The 18,387-nt window shown below is 33.3% G+C and overlaps 4 protein-coding genes across 4 annotated transcripts; all 4 read right to left on the bottom strand.

Moving 5' to 3' along the window:
- Positions 1–51: 51 nt before the first annotated feature.
- On the bottom strand, positions 52–5,712 carry PPL_09236 (MFS transporter; the record flags this gene model as incomplete). Its single annotated transcript, XM_020580033.1, has 7 exons — positions 52–1,352; positions 1,431–1,741; positions 1,810–1,992; positions 2,095–2,171; positions 3,525–4,127; positions 4,455–4,788; positions 4,883–5,712. The coding sequence occupies 7 exons, from the start codon at positions 5,710–5,712 to the stop codon at positions 52–54; spliced, it is 3,639 nt and encodes a 1,212-aa protein (XP_020430708.1).
- A 1,245-nt stretch (positions 5,713–6,957) lies between these two features.
- Positions 6,958–10,137, bottom strand: culB (cullin family protein; the record flags this gene model as incomplete). The annotated part of the gene is made up of 11 exons (XM_020580032.1): positions 6,958–7,258; positions 7,340–7,425; positions 7,515–7,843; positions 7,928–8,177; positions 8,269–8,626; positions 8,760–8,857; positions 8,943–9,154; positions 9,264–9,408; positions 9,504–9,680; positions 9,805–9,907; positions 10,022–10,137. 11 exons carry the CDS (start codon positions 10,135–10,137, stop codon positions 6,958–6,960), a joined length of 2,175 nt encoding a protein of 724 aa, XP_020430707.1.
- A 59-nt stretch (positions 10,138–10,196) lies between these two features.
- Positions 10,197–12,496, bottom strand: PPL_09234 (ThiF family adenylyltransferase; the record flags this gene model as incomplete). The annotated part of the gene is made up of 2 exons (XM_020580031.1): positions 10,197–10,212; positions 11,892–12,496. 2 exons carry the CDS (start codon positions 12,494–12,496, stop codon positions 10,197–10,199), a joined length of 621 nt encoding a protein of 206 aa, XP_020430706.1.
- Positions 12,497–13,120: 624 nt separating this feature from the next.
- On the bottom strand, positions 13,121–18,166 carry PPL_09233 (histone-like transcription factor; the record flags this gene model as incomplete). The annotated part of the gene is made up of 9 exons (XM_020580030.1): positions 13,121–13,322; positions 13,409–13,746; positions 13,825–15,697; positions 16,377–16,596; positions 16,910–16,994; positions 17,227–17,278; positions 17,360–17,424; positions 17,872–17,967; positions 18,158–18,166. The coding sequence occupies 9 exons, from the start codon at positions 18,164–18,166 to the stop codon at positions 13,121–13,123; spliced, it is 2,940 nt and encodes a 979-aa protein (XP_020430705.1).
- Positions 18,167–18,387: the final 221 nt, after the last annotated feature.

Raw genomic sequence — 18,387 nt, 5'->3', positions numbered from 1 at the left:
GAGTCATTTAGTTTTGTATTGTTTAGAATAAAAAAAAGAAATAATCAAAGTTTATTGGTTTAATGACTTTGTTCTATTGCTATTCATATGATCGAGTTGAATACTCTTTTGTTTTGTGTGGTTGAGTGTCTGTGGGAGTGAGAATGACATAGCGAAAATGACACATGTCAATAGGAAGATGATAACGAAAATCAAATGTTGGTCGAAAGGATAGGGGAGTGAGTGGGATAGCGAAAGTGAGAGTACAGATGTACCTAGAAGTGGACCAATCGATCTACCAAAGGCAACTAGTGACTGAGAGATCGAGTTTACCAAAGCCATATCTTTGGGAAGTGCACTGTTACTGACGATAACAATGACAGCAATGAATCCGACCTCGTTGGCAAACGATTGGAACAAGTAAGCTGGGAACAACAGCACCCAGAAAATAGGTGGATGTTCGGTGATGATTTTAGTTGGATCGGTTGGATCTGGGTATTGTTTGACCAGACGAGTCAGCTCCGGTAGGAGAATCCAACTTGGAAGAGCAATAAGAAGTGCAGCCTTGAAGCATTTAATTAAACCAAATCGTTTGGCCAACGGTGCGAAAACAAGTAACTGTACGAAAAGTGCAAAGAATCCAGCTGCCGATTGGATAATTCCAATATCTTTGGAATTGAATCCTAAACCTCCTCCACCAATAACGTTTCCATCGGAATCGATTGTCTTGGAAATTGGACTCCACACTGGGAAAACCTCCTCGAAAATGGTATAAACAAAACCAAGCAGTGCATATGCAATACATGATGTCATCACTGGCTTGTCTCTGAATAGCATTGCAACGGAACGTGGATTCTCTTCGAAATCCTCATCGATGTTGATGTCTTCGAATTGAGTGGTGTCTTCATCGCTGTTGCTATCAACACCTGCTTCTTCGTCTTTGTTACGCATGATCTCTGAGAAATCACCGATCGAACTATTTACCTTCATTGTCTTGGCGTGTGCACTACGGTTGGTAGTGATGTTTGCTTCGTGTGCATGATTTGAGGAATCCATCTCGTTGTCATTGTCGTGAAGTTGAATTCCCTTTTGTTGATTGTTTCGATTCCAAAGTCGACGAATCGAATTTCTCAAGTTGATAATAGCTCCAGTGTTGAAAGATCTCTTTTTCTTTTTCTTGATGGAGCTGTACTTGATCTCGAAAGACTTGGTCTCTGTCAAGAATATAAAACATAAAATCAAACCAATCATGTTTAGCAAGAAACAAATGACATTTGGTAAGAGATATGGAAAATCGCAAAGAATTCCACTGTGAACTATGTTTGGATAGTTTATACAAACATTTGAGAATAAACCTCCAATTAATGGTGCAACTATAAAATAATAATTTAAAATTTGATGTTAAAAAAGCAATTTGGATTATTAAATTAAATCATTATGTTATAACTTACCAATTGCACCAATACCCCAGGCAATGCCTAGGATTGTGAAACCAGTTTTCTGGTTGGTCGAATCAGTAATTTCTCCGAGCATTGTCTTTGAAACTCCAACATTTCCATTGAGCAATCCGGAAACGAAACGGAAAATAATAGCAAAATAATAGTATTTGGAGAGACCAAATAGAATACTTGTAACCATTGCACCAATGATACCAAGTAACAACGCTGGTCTTCTTCCTTTAATATTGGAAAACCATCCCCAAAAGAAACTGGAAAAGAATTGTGAAATATAAAAAGTAGAAGCTAGGATACCAACAAAATAACTAAATAAAAAATATAATTTAAATTAGAAATGGAAATTTAAAGACAAGATATCAATAAATAAACATACCCTAACTTTTCTTCGTCATCAGTTAAATTGTAATCTTTAACCATGAAATTGATATATGGGAAAATAGAATAAGTTGTGAGACCATCACATAAAATAATGATAAAGATGGCAAATAACTTCATTCTTGGTAGAGGGGTGACTGCATCTTCTTGATCTGGTGCTGTGGTGGCAACACTGAACTCACTGATTGATGGTGATGTTGGTAATCCTTCGCCCGTCGGCAAAAGATGGTCGTGAGTGGTAACTCTTCGTAAGAGGTTTTCGTTGCTCTCTTCCCTGTCAAACATTGAGATCGATGTTGGTTGATCCAATATTACAGTTCCACCACCTCCTTCATTCATGTTTTGTTGTGGAATACCCATCTTAAATTAAATAATTTATATAGTTTAAAATTTTCGAAAAAATATGAAATAATAATTATAATATTATATGTGTAATTTTGATTTGTTTGGAAATCTGAAAAAGATGAAATAACTATTTTAATCGTATTGGTTATTTAATAGAATATATATAAATTACTTTTCAGAAAATTAGTCCATTCTGAGATATATAATAATTTAATGATTGTAATAGTAATAGTATTTTAATTATTAATATTGCGTGAAAAAGAAAAAGTAAAAATTATAATAATTTAGAACAAATACTCTGAAATAAAGTTATATGTGAAAGTGTGTGTTAATTATTTGTTTTTTTGTTTAATAAATAGATAAGTAAGTAATGTGGGGTGATCTGTGAAGTGGTTGTTTGGGTGAGGTGTTGTTGGGTCAAGAAGAAGCTGGTTCTATTGCTATAATTCAATAATCTTGAGAATAAATTCGTAAAATCATAATCTATCAATCAAAAAAGAAAAAAGTAAAACAAAAAATTATCATCAAAATAAAAAAATTAAATAATAATAAACGAAAGTATAAATTTGGGTTAAGTTTTATTTATTTGCAGATCAACACATTAGCAAAAGATGATTTCGTTTTTTTTTCATTTTTGTTTTTTAGATGAGTTCCCAAATGCCCTTTTTCCCAGCCCCATCAATACAATGGCCACCTTCATAATGAGAAAAATCTAAAAAAAACTTGAAGCCACCTTGCGAATAAAATAAAAATTAACGAAAAACAGAGAAAATTTTATTTTATTTTTTAAATTTTTATTTTTTTTCATCTTATTTTGGTTATTATTGATTCTATGTTACTCCGGGTCTTGTTTTGTTCTCGGTGCGGTATTGATAGAAGTGTGAGTAACAAGAGAAAACAGCAAATTAGTTATAGCATCTGATTCAAAAACCAAACACTGGGTGTGGGAACAGCTATCATACTTTCACATCTCAAATCATCTGTACCCTATTTTTAAATTCAAATAAATTAATTATCTTGATAAAACCTTTCCTAAACCAACCGAAAGGAAACAAACATATCCTTCAAATCATTTTAATACCTATCATCTTTTTGAAAAATTAGTGGTTTCAAGTGCAAATAAAGTGTCTTTTTTTGAGAAAAAAAATTAACTTTACATATTTCCCTTTATTCTACTTTTAATTAATTAATTTTCTTTGTCATTGATTTTTAAATACTTCATATTTATAACAATAAAAAAAAAGTGTAATATAAATAGGTAGTTATTTGTCAAAAAAAAAAAAATTATTTATTTAAATTAACAAAATGATGATGTTATGTGAAAAATGAATGATATTAAAAATAAGGGTTGAATATAAATTAAAAAACAAATTCTGAATTTGTTGCATGAGTTACATAAACTAAAGTATTGGAACGTAACTTCTTTGGTACCTTCCAGTACTCCTCGACAATTATGTCGGCGGCATGGGATGAAGTTGTCCAAATGTAGAGAATTTGCTTCTCCCACTTGTCGTATACGGCCTCGGTGGAAGCCAATACACCAAACAACTTCTTGTAGAGCAATTGCTTGGCGTACTCTGGTGTAAAGACAGCCTTGTACTTCTTTCCCATCAAGTCAAAGAAATTTATGATTCTCACAACCGATACACCGATGTGGTGTCCATTAAAGTCCACGGAATAATCGGTTATCTTTGAGCCTGGAGCATACTCAATCTCGGTCTCTGTCTTTTTCAACTGAGCACCGAAACACTCGTGGAGAACTTCGTAGGAGAGTACCTCAGACCAGACAGAGTTACCTCCGGCATTTGGTGTGTCCAAGATACGACGACCACCTGCGGACAAGTGGAACAAAGCTGGGTCCTGAACGATTGGCTCGAAATGGTCTACTATGATGTCACCGCATTGCTCGTCGAACAAACAGTTGCGGAAGAATTCCTCGTTCAAAGAGTTACCGTAGACACACCAGGTTGGCTTGATTATGAGACGCGGTAACGCAGATGGCCTGTTGAAAGTGTGTGACTTGGTGCATGGCAATGCACACGATCGAGTAGTGGTTCTCTCGTCGGTCTCGACACTCTCCAAGTTGGCCAAGAACTGCTCGAGTGTGCGGTATGTCATCTTTGGCTGACGCTTGGTCACTATCGCGTCAGCCTTGTCGGTTGATTCCTCCATGAGGTTGAAGTCAGCGAACCAATCATAGAAGACGCTGTCGTTAACTGTCTTCTCAAGGCACTCTGATGTTGCGTTGTATGATGTTGAATTGCCCTCCGATGCCGAGCTTGCGGTTTGTCCACAAACACCGACACCCGATGACTTTAATAATTGCTTTTGTTGGTGGGAGACTGACCTGCGAAGCGAAGAATCAGTCCATGGTTGAGGCATTTCTTGTACTCTACGGGAGTCGGTTATCGAACCCGTAGAATTAGACCTTTGACGCATCAAAGATCTACCCTTAGACCATGAGCAATGTGTTGAAGTTAAATTGGTTGTTGGAGTTGAAGTTTGAGTTGTCGTTGTGCCAATTGGTGCGTTTGCCAATATTATTCCATTTGTTGTCTTGTTTAAATTGATTCTTCTTAAATTGCTTCTTGAGAGATTGTTGTTGCTGTTCTTGTTGTTGTTGTTGTTGCTGCTGCAGTTGGAAGTCAATGTTGGAAGAACAGTAATAGTAACATATATCTCCAAGAAGGTAACTCTTACAACATAGAGGTAGTGGTAAAACTGACCAGTCATGCAAAACTGAGTTGTTGACTGCTGCTGTTGAGATTGTTGCTGCTGGGCTATTGAGACAAGGGACACATGGGTTTGGGATTGTAGAGCAGCCAATAATAATGGAGCGATCAATGACTCTGTCCCTATCAAAACAATCTTGATCTGATCTAAGACAAGAGGACGAGGACGAAGAGGAGTGAGAGCCACTTGAGGAATGATGCTCCTCAAATTGTTGGTTGTTCTCGACAACAAAGCGGTTGACGACATTATTGTTGTTGTTGTTGGTGTTGGCACAAGCTCGAGCGGCACTAGCGGCATCTCCAGCAGCTCCTCCACGGGCATCGAGTGATGGGGAGCAAAGACGGACAGACTCGATTGTACGGGAGTTACCAAAAACACTACTCTTAAAGGAGTTAAATGTTTCACCTGTGGTAGTCGTTTCTGTCGTGTTGTGTTCTTGGAAAACTTCTTGTTCCGGAATCTCTTCTTCTTCTTGTTCCACCATTGTACAAGAGTGGTGACTACTTGACTGCATTTCAAAACTTGTAGTACTACTTTCCATTGGATTGCGTACAAAACATTCAGTAGTGACCACCATGTCAGTGGCACCTGAAGTGGTGGCAGTTGCAGTGGTGTTTGTATCACAAGTTTCACACTGCATGACAGTGTCAACCTGGGATTCAAAACAGAGGTTGTCATCAGACTCAAAGAAAGTGTTGATGGCAGAGGCTGGAACGACCTGATTTTCGGTCAAATTAAATTGGTTGGCGAGGCTTACTGGGATTTGGACTGGAACAAAGACAGTTACGAATTGTTGGGTGTTGTTGTTTACAGAGGTAGACATGGCTTAGCTTGAGTTTGAGAGGTAATTAAAAAGGGATTTGAATTTTGAAAATTACAAAAAGATTTGATTGCTTTTAACTGGAAAACTTGAATTGAGTTTTGTTGATTGAAATTAACTTGATTGCTGTAAATAATTAATGAAAATGGAATGGAAATTGATTAAAATTAATTAGTCAACTTTGTTATTATTTTATCAAGAAAAAAGTATTATTATTTTAAAATAAATATAGTACAATTTATTAATTTGGTGATGAAAAAAAAAATTAACTTAAATAAATAGTTTGTTTTGTTTTTATAATAAAATATTTAAAATCCAATAGGAAAATATTATTATTATTATAATTTAAATATATATAAAATTTAAATCTAATTTCTACTGCTTGGTATCATATTATTATTATTTTACTAAAAACAAAAATTAATTATTGATTTTTGGATATTTAACAGTGCATTATTGATGTTCCAATCTAATCCAAATATATATTAAAGTCAAAAGTATCTATAAAATTATTATTATTTTTTATTACCTTTTAGACAAAGTTTTAAATTATTTATAAATAACAGGGTTGAGTTTAGTTTTGTGTGGAGAAATTTTTGTTGTTAAAAATTTGGGAATACAATTATTTTTCATTTTTGCAGGAAAAAAAAAAGAAAACTGAAAAATCAAATTTAATGATTATTTTATTGGAAGAGATCTACTTTTGTGTCAGGTGTGGCAAGCCCATTAATCAAAACAGTGAAGATGTAAACACCTTTTTTAGATTTTGATTAAATTTCAATTTTATTTTTTGTTATTTTCTTGTTTTTTTCAAAATAAGCATTAAATTAAATATTTAATTTAATTTTAGTAAAAGTAATAGATAAAAGTTATAACAGGATAGAATTTAATTTAATATGATGAGTCATCTTTTACAATGATTTAGAATTCAATTAATCAAGTAAATTTCGATAGTCAATGAAAGAAATTTCTTTTATTGTGCGCAATAGTAAAACAAGAATGTGATCAGCACGTTGTTTAACATTCTTTATGATAAAATAGATTAAGTTAAAAAAAGATAGATGATCAAAATATTTAAAAACAAAAGTTTAAAATAAGCTGAATAAAATTAAAGAAAATTTGAAAAATATTGTTAAATTTAAATTAATATTAATATTCGAAAAACAGTTCATAATTTAGAAGAAGAGTTTGTTGTTTATTATTGTGTTTGGTTATTTATATGGTGGTGTTTAAATATAGGTTGTTATGTTAAGCGACGTAGTTGTATTTATCGCTTTCACCTTCAACTCTTTGAATATATTCTTTTTCGATCAATTGTTCTATACATTTCTTAATCATTGGGATATGTGGTTGGAATCTAAGTCTAGAGTGTTCGATGACCTCTTGAATCAATGCAACGTGATTCATACTCTTTCTGGCCTTCATAATTCTAACAATAGATGCCTGTAGGTATAACTTTCTATCCTCCTCGATACCCTTGTAAGTTTCCTCGGTCTGTGTTGTTGTATCTTTCTGTAATGAGCTTGATACCTTAACTTTTAATCGTTTACTATAAATTGTTATTGTGTTTAAAAAAAGTATTTATAAGTATTTATATTGATTGTGTTGATGTTCTTCTTTTAAAACTTACTTTGAATAAGTTGGATTTAATTGATATTCTTGAATATTTGTATCTGGTCTTGTTTTTTGATTAAGAATCTTGGCATCCACCAATGACTATAATATTAATAATTGATTTGTTAGGTTAGGTTAGTCTAAATGTTTTTCTTTTATGTTTAATATTTAATTTGAATTGAAACACTTACTTGAAGAGTTCTTGGTAATTCGTTTTCATTAAGGTTTGTAAATTTGGTAATGTCGTCGGTGGTGACGGATTCCTGTGAGTTGAAAAGTAACAGTACACCGAGCTGGAAGTTTGTGACTTGGAATTCGTAATTCTTTTTGAGGTAATGAGATTTAACCTCTGCTTTAGATAGATGGTGAAGCCAATTAAGTCTACGACCTTGATGCTTGGTTTGATAATACGATTGGAATGCTGAAATACATGCAGTCAACTCCTGTGGCACAATAAAACTAGATGGTTGTGAATGAATAGACCATGATCCAGATGTCAAAACAAGAATTGAAAAGTCAACTATAAACAAAACAAATAAATAGTAAGTAATGGCTGTTGTTGATGATTATTAAATAATTTTTTAATTAATTGATCAATAGTTACTTATTTGAATTTGATTTCTTTGTATGGTTAACTTAAAATCTTCATTGGTTTCGGAACTCAATGTAATATCGGTCAACATTCTTTGGAACTGTGAGGTATATTCGAATCCACAAGCCTGTTTGAGACCTGTGATCATAAATCGTTCGGAATCGTCAGAGACAGAAGTACCGTTGATCAAACGTCTCGACAACATCTTTGAATAAAACTTTTGGAATACATCTTTGTCATCTACATATTTGAATAGTATAATCTATGTTTGTTTGTTTGTTTGTTTGTTTGTTTGTTTAAAGAATAGATTAATATAATGAGTTCAGAATGAATCAATGAATTAAATAACTTACAATCTGATTTAACTTTTCTTCAAGTTCGACTTCTTCGGCAGCTTGTTTGTTTACTTTCTTCAAGATGAGATCGCAGTACTTTGCAAGTAGCTCCGGTGACTTTGTGGTGTTCTTGGTGAGATGATTCTGGTTGAATATCTTGTGACAGGCAGCGTCGAGTGCAGTGATGAATGAAACGTCATTGTTGAATGACTTTCTAATGACAGCACTGAATCGTTGGTATATCTCCAACAATGTCTCTACGTACACCTTTGGATCGGTGATACTCTTGTCTGGTATAGCCTTCAACGCTTCGAATCCTGTATGTTGAATATAGTTTTGAACTGTCTCCAACACTGGTCCCAATCCACCTTCGATTCTAGATAACAATTTATATAATAAATGTATTTCTATTTTTCATAAATACAATTGTCAGTTAGTTAATAAAATCAATCAATACAAACAAACTATTTTATTATTATTATTATTACTATTATTACTATTATGTATACATACGATCTAGTTTCTCATCTTTCAAATAATTGATACATTCTGCATGTAATAAATCTCTATGTTTCTCAATAAGAATTGAATCCAACAATCTTTTCAACTAATTGTTATTATTTGTTTGTTTGTTTGTTTGTTAGTATTGTTATTTGTTTTATAAACGTTGAATATACTAGCATATAACATACTCTTTCATGTGAAGTTGAATTTAAATATTTTTGAGAACGAAGGTATTCTTCATCGATTCTGATCTCTGCCTTTTTCATGTAGCTCGATATTCCATAGGTGAGAATGTATGCAGATGATTCTCTAGCGTAGTACTGCTCGGTATTGGCAAGATAAGATGCTTCATACTCTGACTTGTATAATACTTTATCTTTATCGATATTATCAAGATTGACTATTATAGAGTAAGTAAGTAAGTAAGTAATAAAAATATAAATATTGATAATAAGTAAAACGTTAAAAGATATAGATTATAACATATTTATAATATAGATAATACACACTTAAACTGTTCATAAACTTTGTAACATTTGCATCTTGATCATCGGTACCATTCTCTCTGTTCTGATAGATGAGAATCTCTGCACATCTCAAAACCTTATCTTTTAATTTGTAGAATAATCTATCTTTCCAAATCATCAGTGCCAACTAGAATATAATTTATGATCAAATCAACATTCATTGATTAACAAGCATAGTTAGTAATGAATTCGAGTGACAGTCGTCTTCTGTGGTGTATTTACATTGTAAACCTCGTAGATGTCAGCGACTTGACCATATTTCTTATCGCCCATCTTCTTTTGAATCCAATTCTGGTTAAGATATCTATATACAACATGACATGCTTTACTTCCAAGTGAGAATCTTTCCCATTGCTTCAAGTACTCTGTAATTGTATCTGAATTGGTTGATAGAATGGTCTGTATGGATCATTATGTTTTGTTTAATTATATATATATATATAAAAGATATTAGTAATCAAATACAACACTGTTTGATTCTATTCAATTCGATTCGATTCGATTTGTTGATTTGATTGTTTACCTCTCTAATGTTATCGACATGATTCTCAAAGAATTTCTTTATATTTTCATAGAGCGGTTCTGAATGTGGTTGTGGTCTTGACACACACAAATTATATACATCTCTATAAAAATGATGATGATGATGATGATGACGATAATTTTTATTATGAATTATGTTGTTATTTGATTAGCTAAAGTTGATTTATATTTCAAAAAGTGTGTTGGTATCAACTTACTCTATTAACTCCATAGAGTTAATGTGTTTGGCATTTAATAAGGATTGCATTCCATTCTCTAGATTCAGCCATATCTGATTGAAATCAACAGCCTTTCTATTTAAATTGGATGCCATCATTTGCTAGTCAAACTGTTCTTGTTCTGTACAGGTCTTATTCACTAACTATACACTAATTAGAGAATACCAATACTAAAAAAAAAATAATAATAAGATAATAATAATTTAAAATAAATAAGCTAAATATATATTAGTTTTTGATTGATTGATTGATTGATAATATCTAATAAAATAAATAGTAAAAAGTATAAATATGGCTCAATTTAATTTTGAATAAAAAAAAATAATTAAATTTAAATTGATTAAAATTACTATCTTGGATATATATATAAATATATTTGTATTGTTTGATTTTGTATTTTTTTTTTGTTTGCTTATTTGATGATATATTATTAGTATACAATAATTTGTTGATGTTGATGTTGTTGTTGTTTAATCACACAAATATAATTAAAATTTTTTTAATAAATAAATTAAACAGAAAAAAAAAAAAAACACACCTTCAGAAAATTTTTGCAAACAAAACCATCTAAATATGTAAAATCTTTTTTTTTTTTTTCCCAACTTCAATGAAATTTAAAGATATAAATTAAATGTTTGTTTATATATAACTTACCTGATTTTATTTTATTTTTGTAATAAATAAAAGTAATAGCTATTACTAAAATATAATATTAACTAATAATGTGTGTGTGATCAAATTAGATTAAAAAAATTTCCAAATTCAGAACCTAATTTAATTTTCTATTCAAGAAACAAAATAAAAAATTGAGAGAAATAAAAAACTTTTTTTCGAGTTAGAATTTAAAAGCAGAACTTTATAAGAATTAAAAAGAAGATATTTGTTTTTATCTTTTGAAAGAACTTGAATGAATCAAGAAAGAAAACAAAATAATGATAATCATGCATGTGAAGTTTAATTTTATATTATATATTGTTTTTTTTATTTATTTTATTTTGTTTGTATTAATGTAATGTTAATGTTATTTTTTTTTTAAATAAGATTACTATCGTCTGAGATATCGGGTTGTTCAGATGATTTTAAAATGGCATCGACACGATCTATCACTTCCTTGGGATAGTGTGAATCGATCGATTTGAGTTTATCGTGGATTTCTCCTTCTTTGTTGGTGAGTGCTACGAGGTTGTTGAGTGCGAGCGGCAGCTCTGGACGCCATCTCACGACGGTCAGAAGTGACTTGTTCTGTGTACACTCGGTGTTTGTTATTCCCGAGCGATTCTGGAAGAGCTGCTCCACCACGTATCGGATATTGGTAGAGTCGATAATCTTCTTGAGGAGAATCGGCGATGTATGATGATGAATTTGTTCGCGCTTAATCAGTTGTTTCAACATCTTGTTGTACTCGGCCATGGGTGGTGGCGCGCGTCGCTCTTCCTCCGACGCTATGGGCAGTCCGACAATGTCGTTCAGACAGGTGTTGCCCATCATCGTTCCAAAGATGAAGGGAATCGGCATCGACACGCCGAGCGTTCTGATTCTCAGCGTTGATTTCGCTTGTGTTTTCAGTAGCTCTTTCTCGTCTTCGGTGAGCGGAATCAACTTCTTGCGGTGTGACTCGCTCGAGCACACACAAAGCACGCCGGTGGTGATTCCGTTCACCTTGAGAAGTCGACGCACTTCCTTGCCAAACGGACAGCCAAATGTATAGGAGATATCGACGATGTTGATTCTGGTGGGGTCGGACGACGATCCCGCGCCAAACGAGCTGATCACCTTGATCTTCTTGTTGACACAGTAGGTGAGTAGCTCCACTTTCGATGTGGTATGATCGATGCAATCGAGAACATACGTTGGATTGCCACCGAGCAGTGTATCGGCTACCTCGGCGCTGAAGAAGGTTTGAATCGCTTCGACCTCCACCTCTGGACAGATCGCATTGAAGTACGACTTCATTGTCTCGACTTTGGAGCGACCGACGTCTTTTCGTGCCGCCAGAACGTTTCTGTTGAGCGAGGAGATCGTCACGAGATCGGGATCGATCAAACGAATCTTCTTGACGCCGCTACGCAGCAGCACGTGTGCTGCGGCACCACCTACACCACCGAGACCAACAACAATAACAAAAGATTCTCGCAACTTTTTGAAGCCGTTCTCACCATAGTACAACATGGTTCTATTCATCTGTTCATCAAAGATCTCCTGCTCCAACATCGAGCTTAGATTGAGCTTGTCCTTGGCAAAGGGGTCGGCCGATGCCAACAAACTGGTATGTCCATCGATTGGTTTGACATCGTTATCATCATTATCATCGGCCATCGTGGTGTCATTGTCAAATTGAACATCACTTGTGAAATCTGATTTTCTCTTCTTGGTGGATGACACCTTTGTTGAGATATATGTAGCTGCAGCACCAATACCAGCACCCAATGCTGCAATAAACAATTTATTATCCATCTTTTATCTATCTATCTATCTATCTATTACAATAATATCTAAATCTATTTCGATAAAGATATAATTAATATTAATATATAAATAAAACAAAAAAAAAACAAGAAAATAAAAAAAAAAAAAAAAAAAAAAAAGAAATTTTTAATTTAAAGTCAAGAAAAACGAAAGAACCAACAATTAACTTTAACTTTTGGGTCAAAGATTGATGTCTTTAAAGAATCAGTTCAGTTTTAAAGTGTATCGAAACTAATTATACAATATTAATTTATTATATATTTTTATATTTGATTATATTTGTTTTTTTTTTTGTTTGTATATGATTGCTATTGTTGTTGTTAATTTAATTGATTTGTGTTTCATCAATGAAGTTGGAGTTGGAACTATATCATTCCAATCATTCAATTGATTAACCATTTAGTTGTATTGTATTATTTAATTTATATATTATATATATGTTGTTTGTGTTGATTATTATTATTATATATGTAATTGTTGTTATTTTGTTTTTTTCTTGAATAAATAAAGATCATTATAATGTATATTGTTAATTGTATTATATAAATATATAAATATATATTATAGATATATAGATAGATTATGATATATAAATAAATTTTAAATTTTACTTCATTCTTCATCATCATATTCCTCTTCATCATCACTTTCATCACCTGTGTCTTCATCTTTGACTTGTAGAGATTCTCTCAAGTTATGACTACTACTCGATTTACTGTGACCTCCAATTTTGTTACCACTACCAATATTACTTCCACCACCCAACAACTTCTTTGACTTACTACCTCTATACATTAAGAATGATGTTGAATTCCTAAAAATAATAATAATAATGATGATGATAAATAAAAATTAGTTTATAAATATATATATATATATAAAGTTAATTAATAGACATACTTTGCTGCTACAGAATCTATTTTAATGGCACTCTGTTTCTTATTCTCTTGTAAATACATTTGTAGGTGAAGATATTGCATGTACTGCAGACCTTCTTGTGAACCCATGAATGTAGATTTTACAGGCTCTTCAGGTTTCTTTGGTTTGATTTCATCTCGTGGCACAATGTCAATGAGGAAATCAAAACAATCATTACGAGCAATAGCATGAACAATATCTGATTTTTGTAATGTTCTACGCTTTCCTATCTCTGTATGTACCCAAGATCTTGTGGTCAACTCTAAAATAAACAATTCACATGCTTTTACAAATATAATAGGTGCATCTGCACTTATCATCTGTTTTTTTTAAAGAAACAAATAAATTAATAAATATAACTATAGTTAAACATTGAGCAATGATAATGATCCACTTACTTTAACAGAAGAATCCATTTTCATTATCTTTTTAATTCTTGCCAATGGTATGATGTGGTTCTTTGAGACTGGTTCGACTTCTTCCAGTTCGTTTTCAATGCCTTCCCAGAGTCCGACGAGTGCACTGTGCATCATTGCTTCGTATTGTCGCTTGTGCTGTTGTAGATGTGACATCTGTATGTTCATGATATCGAGACGTGGCGAGTTGGGATTGCGAGGTGAGTTCATTGGTGAGCCGAATCCAATGATGGGTGGTGTAAGAGGTGGAGTGGATACTGGTGATTGTTGTGGACTGTGATAGAAATGTGGAGACATCGGTGTTGACTCTGCCTCTGCTTGTAGTCTTTGTTGTAGTTGTTGTAGTATGTAGGGATGAGTTGGCGTCAGTGGAACATTGGAGGTTGGTGTCAAAGGTGGCGTCAGTGGTGGCGAGTTTGACGAGTTCAAATGCATGTGAGTAGGTGAAAGTTGGTGGTGATGTGTTGGTGAGTGGGGTAGTTTATTGGTGTGACCAAGTGCTTTCTTTAGATGTAGAGGTGGAATGTTGGTACCACTCTTTTTTGTTGAATTATTGTTGGTGGTGGTGGTGGTGGTGGTCGAGGTAGTTGGATTGTTGTTAGTGGAAGTTGAGGATGTGGAAGGAGGTGGTGCTATCGAGGAGGATGAAGAAGAGGTAGAACTACAGGTACTGTTGTTGGTTGAATTGTCTTCTGATGGATTGTTATTGGTGGTGGTGGTGGTTGAGCTGTGTGGTGTGGAGGGAGGAGTGTAATATAATGACATGGGAGGAGGTGTTTGTATATATTGATTGTAGTAGGAAGGTTGTTGGTGATGGTGTGGTGTTAATGGTGGTGAGTAATACGATGGGTGTTGTGGGTGCTCCGATGAGTAATAGTATGATGGAAACTCAATGGTGGATTTGGAAAGTGATTGTCGATATATGTCTTGAGTTGGATGGTGCCTAGGTGATTGTTTGAGGATTCGAGGTGACCGATCTGGCGAGGTTGGTTGTTGTATATGGTGTTGAGGAACTTGCAGTGAAGATGGGTGGAAAGAAGGGTGTAACTCAGTTGCTTGTTGTGGATGTGGATGGTGAATGTGATGATATCCACCGTATGCTTTCATGTTGGCATGTGGCTGGTAGTATGAATATTGATAGGTTTGGCCAGTTGGTGTAGTTGGTGGTGTTGTATTGGTAGATGTAGACGACGGTGTTGTAGCTTGTCGATTGGACACATTTGGGTATTGTGCATAGGAAATTCCATGATGTATATATGAGTGGTGTGGATATTGGTGGTAGCCAGTGACTGGATATTCTACAATTTGGTGAGGAACATGTGGAGTTGGTGTGTGCTGAATGTGTGGTGGCGGTGATGGTGTTGTGGTTGGCGGAGGAGGATGTGAAATCTGTGTAGTTGACTGGTTTAAATTTTCATTGGTTTGATACTCTTCGTTTTCATCTTCACTGTCCATCTCAACGTTAGACATTGCTACATCCAACTCTGACGTTGAATCACTTTTATGAAATTGGTGATGGTGTTGTTGTTGTTGTGTATGTCCAGGTTGCTGATATTGTTGTTGAGGTTGTGGATGCATATGAATATGTTGTTGAGATTGCTCCTGTTGTTGAAGAAGCATTTGTTGTTGATATATATAATCCACAGAGAAGCTGGCTGGTTGTTGCATAGGATAGTGTGCTTGCTGTGGAGTGGGTTGTTGATAATCCATCGATGAATCCTGAGAGTGTTGTAGTGGATTTGGATAGCCTTGTTGATTCATTTTCTGATGATGGCTATTATTATTATTATTATTGTTATTGGACATGTTTGGAATATAAATATAAATATATGAGAGTGGTTGGGGTGATAATAAACTTTGAATAAATAATATATGAAATTAGAAATATATTAGCATTATGATACAAGAAATTTGATATATAATATTTGCTTGTGCTACTAGAAACTATATAAAATATAAAACTATATAAATAATGATTGGGTGTATATAATATATGAAATAAAAATGATTGATTCTATATAAAAGATGATATTGGTAAGTAAAATCTATATAATATAAATCTATATAATAAAAATATGTATGGGTTGTGGTTGTTTGGTGCTAAATGATCCGGCAAACCAAAACTCATAACCTTGGACAGATATACTAAATTTGGTGAACCAAAAACAATCGCACAGTTTGGAGGCGAATGAAAATAATTTATAATAATAAATCGACTATATATGTGTGTGATGGTGGAATTGATTATAAAGTATTATGGATATCTTTGGTAATTATGCACAAATACCCCTTGTTTTTGTGACCTGGTACTTGAATGTCAACACTAACCAAGTAAAATCTATAAAAGGGTGGCTCAATTGATGATCAGATATTTTGGATCAAAACTGTTGGTATATAGTGGATAGCAATTGGTGGCTACAGATTGATATAATATTTAGATTGTTGTCTTTTACTCGATTTAAAAAATCACCAACAATGGAAGGTGTTGAAAAGTTGATAAAAGTCACAGCTATGCTATGAATAATCTGATTTACCACGATCGATTGGCTGATTGCAATTGAACTGTTTGGATTTGTCTGATTGTTAGACAGATAGTTTTGATGGGTTTGGTCAGGTAGGCCTCGACACTCTGAGAGTGTGCTATGGCTTGATGTTTTTGACGAGTCTGGCTTGATGGTGGTGGTAGTAGTGGTGGTGGAAGTAGTGGTAGTGATGGAATGGCGGTTGTGGTTGATGGGTGTTTACTCTGATAAGCTAAATACTTTGGACAAATTCGCTGGGTATATTCAGTGATTTAGGGTGATTTAAGTTTTATAATGTGGGGGAGGATTGTTTTGTTTTTTTGATGGTGTAGTTTGTTTGGTTGGTTTTATCAATTAGTCAAGTGGTCGCAAAGAGTGACCTTTGTCAAAGGAGAGGGTTGTTGGGTTGATTGTGTTTTTTAGTGGTGGGTGGTCACTCAAAATTGCAATCAAATTTGTTTTCCCTGCCAAAACGGGAGGTACCACAATAATAAAAAAAAATTTGCAAAAAAAAAAATCCAAATTCGCAAAAAAATGGTAAAAACTTGACGACGACAGTAATGTAGTTGGATATCCAGTATTACTGATTGCAGTAAATTTTGAAAGAGTGGGTGGTAGTGGTGTCTTTAACTAAATAAAAATAAAATAATAATAATAAATACCTAAAATCGATAAATATTGAGATATATATATTTATAAACTTTTTGAAACTGTTTGTTGAATGGATTGGTGTGTAGATTGTTGATGGAATTGATATGGTGTTGGTGACAAAGATGGTATTACAAGATGGTATTGCTAGCAGTGAGAAAGTTTGTATTCATAAAACCAAACAATTAAACAGGTGTAATGGTTGGTCATTTACGAGGTGACCTGAAAATCGATTCGATTTTTCTAAATGCAATGCGAATGTGATACTGAAATATTATTATTAAGTAGTTGAAATTTGTTTTGTGGTGTGCTGTTTCTTGATGATTGCATAAGAGTGTATAATACACTCAGAGTTGTAAGATTTAACTAATCTTCTTTTACTACAATGAGTGTTTTGTGGTCTAACTAATAACTACTACTAAACAAAACGAGAATTTGTTGAGAGAATTGATGTGGTGGTGAAGTTGATTGAATGGCGCTTAATATTGCTGTTACAAGTTGATGAATATAGAGAGTAAATGTTGTTACAGTGATTGTGAGTGAAGGGGGTCGACCTTGGGTGGCATATTTGAAAATGTTGCTGTTGATGGTTTTTTTTTTTTCAGTCAAAAATTTTCATGGTTGTGATTGATTTGAAAAAGGAAAGGCGCGCATCATACGTTGAAAATTTTGAAAAAAACAAATGTAAAAAAAGGGTGGTGGGTTATTGAATTTTTCCGAAAATTTTAATTAATTTTTTTTTTGAAAAGTTGTTTGGTAGTTTTCAAGTTTTTTTTGCTGGGTGGGGTTTGGGGTTTGATTAATCCTTGGCAAGTTGCCTTATCAGGTAGCGAATGCCAAGATCAACCGTCAAACTAACACGGAAATATTTCATTTGTCTCCTCTTTTGGGAATTGATAGAGTTGAATCTACAAAATAAATTCTCAAATTGATTGAATATCGAATTTTTGATGGCCTGATTGATAAAAATTTGAGATCTGAATCAATCAATTAAATGAGTGAAGTTGTTGTTGATATAAAAAATCTATAGATTTACAATGTTTTTGTTTTTTCACATAACCCAACTGACAGAACTGTTTTTTTTTTGTTTTTCGATATAAACCAATATTTTAGCTGTGTGTGCGATAGTGAGAGAGATATATTACGAATGACATTCTATATACAAAACACTAAAGTTGATTTACTGTTTTTTCTTTATACTTTACTTTTGTAAATAAACACTAAATTCTGAATATTGTTAAAATCTTTACTTTTTCTACTCTGTGTGCTGCTTCTGTTTTAAAAACTGAATTTCTTTGATGCACTGAATATTAATTAATTTTACAAAAATAAAAAAAACGAATTAATTGCAACATAGAGTGTAATCTCGTAATAT

Source organism: Heterostelium album (assembly GCF_000004825.1).
Source record: "Heterostelium album PN500 unplaced genomic scaffold PPL_scaffold9, whole genome shotgun sequence".
NCBI classification, from domain to species: Eukaryota; Evosea; class Eumycetozoa; order Acytosteliales; family Acytosteliaceae; genus Heterostelium; species Heterostelium album.
The sequence above is the reverse complement of the archived record's forward strand: the minus strand, read 5'-3'. Positions and strand labels throughout refer to the sequence as shown.